Source organism: Nasonia vitripennis (genome assembly GCF_009193385.2).
Source record: "Nasonia vitripennis strain AsymCx chromosome 4 unlocalized genomic scaffold, Nvit_psr_1.1 chr4_random0010, whole genome shotgun sequence".
Taxonomy (NCBI): Eukaryota; Metazoa; Arthropoda; class Insecta; order Hymenoptera; family Pteromalidae; genus Nasonia; species Nasonia vitripennis.
In genome coordinates, this window is record NW_022279646.1 from 2,043,857 (window position 1) to 2,048,602 (window position 4,746).

Here is a 4,746-nt window from a genome sequence, read left to right on the forward strand (position 1 = left end):
GGGAGCCAGATAAGTGGGTGGACAGGATGAAGAGATTAGATATGCTGCGAGAATTGGTGGGGAAATACACGAGCGCTGCAACCGAAAAACAAGAACGCGTTTATAACAAGGGGCGGAAAAATGCGCGATTTCAAGTAGGAGATGAGGTCATGCGAAAGACCCATGTCCTATCCGACGCAGCCAAGAGTGTTTCTAAAAAACTAGCTCCGCACTGGGAAGGCCCGTATGAGATTGTCGAGGTTAAATCCCCGATAGTCTATGTACTAGGCTACAGTGACGGAAAATCGCGACGGTTGACAAAGGCTTACGTGGATGAACTTAAGCGCTGGGTCCCGCCGCGAAAGGCTAAGCAAAAATACTAATTCATTTGTGTTTTTAGGATGAAACGAGTAGAGGACGAGAGAGAGACGGTGCCGACAGGCCCGCCACCGACCAACATTGCACCGCCACGACCAACGTTCGCCCAGGTAGCAAGATCACCAGCTAGACTGCCAACGCCAGCAACGTCGTCAACGCCTCTGCAGGGTTCAGGGGCGGGGATAACCAGCTTGAGGATCGGCGCGACCACACCAAGGCTGCGCCTGCGCCAATCCACAGCTGGTCTGATGACGAGGCCAGAGAGCAGCCAGCAGCGAAATGGGAGCAACGAGGAGAGGCCAAGGACAGAGACGGTCACAAGATTAAGCCAGGCGATCTCGACAGGGGCAATTCCCCGGCGTATGGGCTTAGTCAGAGAGGAGGTTGCGAGAGAGGAGGAGAGTGGGATTCGGATGGAGAGGCAGAAGCCATCCGCCGAATCACGAGGGAAAGAGAGCTCGGAGGAAGAGGAAAGCAGACGGGCGCAGAGGGAGTTGGAGTTATACGTCGCCAAATCCCCTGTTGTTCCCGCTGCCGCCCCTACTCCGAGGGGCCAGACTAGAGTAAACTCGGGAGGGGGTCCACCGACGAAGAAGAGCAGGAAGAACAAGAAGAAGAAGAGCAAAAATCCTCCTCAGCTCACAAAGGAAGATTATGTCTCGGCATATCTGTCCAGCTCGGACGACGATGAGCCGGGTTCGCCGATCAGAGGATTCTTCGGCGGTGTCTACTCTGGGACGGCCGAGATAGACTGGGATAACTGGTCCCCGACCCGTCATCCAGAGGAAGTAAACCAGACACCGGAAAACAACGAAGACGAGAGGAGGAGAGGAGAGGAGCGACAAGAAGAGGAAGAGAGAAATCGGCGAGAAGAAATGGAGCAGAGAGGAAAAGAGGCCAGAGAACGAGAAGAAGAGCGGCGAGCCCGAGAGGAGGAACAGCGACTGCGCGAGGCCCACGACGATGAAAAGCGGCTCAGAGCAGAGCGAGCCGCTGCCGCAGCAGAGGAGAGAAAGAGAAAGAGCGAGAAGGAGAAGAAGGTGAGAGAGGAAGCCGAGCGTTGCCGTCAAGAGGAGCAGCGGACACGAGACGAAGCTGCCTCCATGCTCGTCGACCAGGAGCAGATGGAAGCAGATCCACCAGCATCTGCTGCAACCCCGGAGAACGACATGAGCCGGGAGGAGGCTGTAGCAGCAAGGAACGCACGACGCAACACAGCCAGAGCCGCCCGAAGAAGAGAAGCGAGGCGTATTCAGAGGGAGACGAGAGAGGAGACTGAGGCCTGCCTACCAGCCCGAGACCAACCAGTCCCAGTGGCGAGGACAGCGGCCAACGGCTCCGACGAGAGAGGTAGAGAGAGAGAGAGAGAGAAGAGACGCGAGGAACGTCATCGAAGATCGCTCGGCGGATCGAACAAGGAGCCGCTCCTCCAACCGCAGGACCCTGCCTGTAAAGGAAAGGGGAGCGTGGTTCGGAGGACTCCGACCGATTCCAACGAACCCGACGATCGACCCAGCCCCGTACAGTTGTTTTAACTGTTGGCAGCCGGGCCATGGTGTTACCACATGTACTAAAGGGATCACCCGTGACTTCTGCGGTAACTGCGGGAGACACGGAGTCCAGGTGACCAGCTGTCCGCGGTGCGCCGAGGCCTTTCGGAGCCGCCAACAGCGAGGAGGAGGTTACGTTCCTATCGAAACGGCCAGTGGCGTCAACTTCGCCGAAGAGAACTGGGACGAACCCGATAGCTGTCAGCGAGAGGAACCGGAGAGACGGGACCATCGCCACCGAGAAGAACGAGAGGCTCGTCAGCGTCAAGAGAGAGAAGAGAGAGAGGAACGAGAAGCGAACGATCGCCGCATACGAGAGGAAAGGCAGCAGCAGGAAGCGACGTATCGGAACGAGGTCGAAGGGCTGGTGACACGAGAGCTGTATCAACAGCTATACCAACAGCAGGAGAGGGAGCGTCTCCGCTGTCTCCGCCCCGAAGTGGACACCCCGAATCGCTCGATCCACGTCGTCAGGGAGGTCCCTAACTACAGCCAGCAAGAGGAGAGGAACATCCTCCTTCAAATCTTGCGAGGCTTAGAAGGAGTATCACCTGAGACGAGGGAACTCGTCCTTCGGCGCATTTACGGAGGACGGTGGGAGGATTGAGCAGAATAGAGAGAGAGAGAGAGAGCCAGAGAGAGAGGAGTACCACAAGAAAGACAAGAGGGAAGAGAAGTCGGGGTTGCGGTTGTGCTCCAAACGCAACCCCGGGGCGAGTGGGAGGATGTAGGGTGGCGCCCCCGCCCAACTTAAAACCCACTCCAATGGGAATGAGTTGGACGGTCCTCTTCCTGGACCTACGATGGGGTCCGTCTCTCCTGGGGGTAGCAAAGTGAAGGGAGGGGGATTGCGACGTTGTACGTCGCAGCCGAGCAAATCGCGCTTTGCTGTTTGCGCGGCAACCTCACTCGATGCGAGGAAGAAAAGACGATCGGTTCCAGCGAGGCCCGCGTTTTCTCGGACGCGAACTACGTCCCGGGAATTCGTGGAATTCGCTGGCCGACGTACGCAAGGGGGGAGCTCGCCGGTTCGAGCTGGCGCGAAACGAGCAGCCAATTAGCACGTCTCGCGCCTCGCGCAGCCAATCGGGCTACGTTATCAGCCGGGCCCGACGGACGACGGCGAGACGCCGAGCGCGCGCGGCGGAGCGGCTCGGCAGTTCCTTTCCGAGCCTTGTCGATAACACTTCGAAGTGACGAGAGCACGCGAGAGGGAATCACGAAGAGAGTGAGAGTGAGAGATAGAGAGCAGCAGCGCCACGACCTGGACCATCGCCCCGAGGAAGAGATCCCTCCCCGGAGACGACTATCCAGCCGTTCAGCCAGAGGAAGGAAGCCGGAACGGGAGCCAGGCCTTCATTCCCCTGTCTGCAGAGAGAGAGAGAGAGAGAGAGAGAGAGGAAGAGCGAGAGAGAAAGAGTACGGGAAGCCAGCACCTCCTGGGCTAGCGAGGCTTCCACTGGGGGACGAGAGACTGGTGTTCGTCTCTCCTACACCAGGTAAGAATTCTTGGGTTGCTCGGGATACTCTCGGTGCGAGCCATTAGGCCGCCGAGAGAAACGAGAGAGAGAGAGAGAAAGTCGCGAGTGTGTCCGAGAAAGAGTGAGTGAGACGAGAGAGCGGTGTACGGTGCGGGCGTACACCTCGACGTCGTCTACGCGGGGCATCGGGCCAGTGTACACGAGAGCGGGAAAAGAAGAGAACAGGGTAGCGTAGAAGGATCGCGGGAGAGTGTGTGTGTGCGAGAGCGAGAGAGAGAAGCATCGGGGCGTTCGAGAAGTCCTCGCTGCTCGGTAGCAGCAGGTCGGGCTTGCTGCCAACGCGCGGCAAAGTCGGTGCGCGCGAGCATCGAGAAGAGCGGGAGAGAGTAGAGAAGGAAGGGGACAACCGATAGCTACGCCGGCGTCGGTTTAGGCCTCGCCAGGCCGGGACCGCCGGCGCGAGCTGTTAGTGAGCGCGCCGATACGTGTGTGCGTGCTCGAGAGTAGAGAGGGGGGGCCGCGTTGGTTCGGCCGACAACGCTGCCGTGAGCGCGCGCTGTGCTCGCGAGTATCCGTGCGGGAGAGAGAGAGAGAGAGAGATCGAGAGAGAGAACGAGCGCGCCGGCCGTATCGCCACTCGAGCTGGTCGCGCCGAGCCGAAATTCGGAAGCGGGAGAGAGAGAGCGCAGACGGGTCAGACTGCGCAACGTCAGAGGCGAGAGACTCGAGGCGTGCGCGCGTATATGAGAGTAGAGGTGTGACGGCGAGCCCTGCGTGGCTATTGTGTGTGGGCGGCTACGGCCACCACGCTGTAAGGAAGGGCTGGGATAAATATACGTGCAATACAAGTTAATAAATTGTGTGATTACTTCCTCCTTCTTTCCTCCACGTTCTCCCAAACGCCGGCGATTACAGTAAATCCCGAGATTAACGAAAAATCTTGGCGCGTACGAGGCGTCAAGTGTTGCGCACCTGTGTTGGGAGGCACAGCGTCGCAAAATATACGGGCGTATTTTAACACCGCGATAGAGATAGATTACTTGGTTATCATTTCAATCCAATAGACAGGAAGAAAGGATGAATCTTGCCTGGATACTCATTATTGCAGCTACCTTAAGGTAAGTCAAGTAACATTTAAATAAAACTAACAATTATACCCTAGGAATAACACCCGTAAGAACTTTTCCGATTCGGATAACTAACAACTAACTTAAACCGCTCCGAAATATTAAATTCTGTGGTCTTAGATACTGTAATAAAATATGAAATATGGCAGAATCGAATCCATCTGATTATAAAATGTCGAAGTTTAACAAACATAATTGCAACTCGCGGACGTGGCCATGGCATACCCGTCA

General features: G+C 56.9%; 1 protein-coding gene across 1 annotated transcript; it reads left to right on the forward strand.

Annotated features, from left to right (window-relative positions):
• Positions 1-352: 352 nt before the first annotated feature.
• LOC116738688 (trichohyalin-like) lies at positions 353-4,156 on the forward strand. Its single transcript, XM_032602114.1, has one exon. It carries the CDS (start codon positions 381-383, stop codon positions 1,890-1,892), a length of 1,512 nt encoding a protein of 503 aa, XP_032458005.1. The 5' UTR covers positions 353-380; the 3' UTR covers positions 1,893-4,156.
• The last annotated feature ends 590 nt before the right edge of the window (positions 4,157-4,746 follow it).

Excerpts from the sequence above, each read along its gene's own strand:
- LOC116738688 (XM_032602114.1), top strand. The coding sequence starts at position 381 with ATGAAACGAGTAGAGGACGAGAGAGAGACGGTGCCGACAGGCCCGCCA.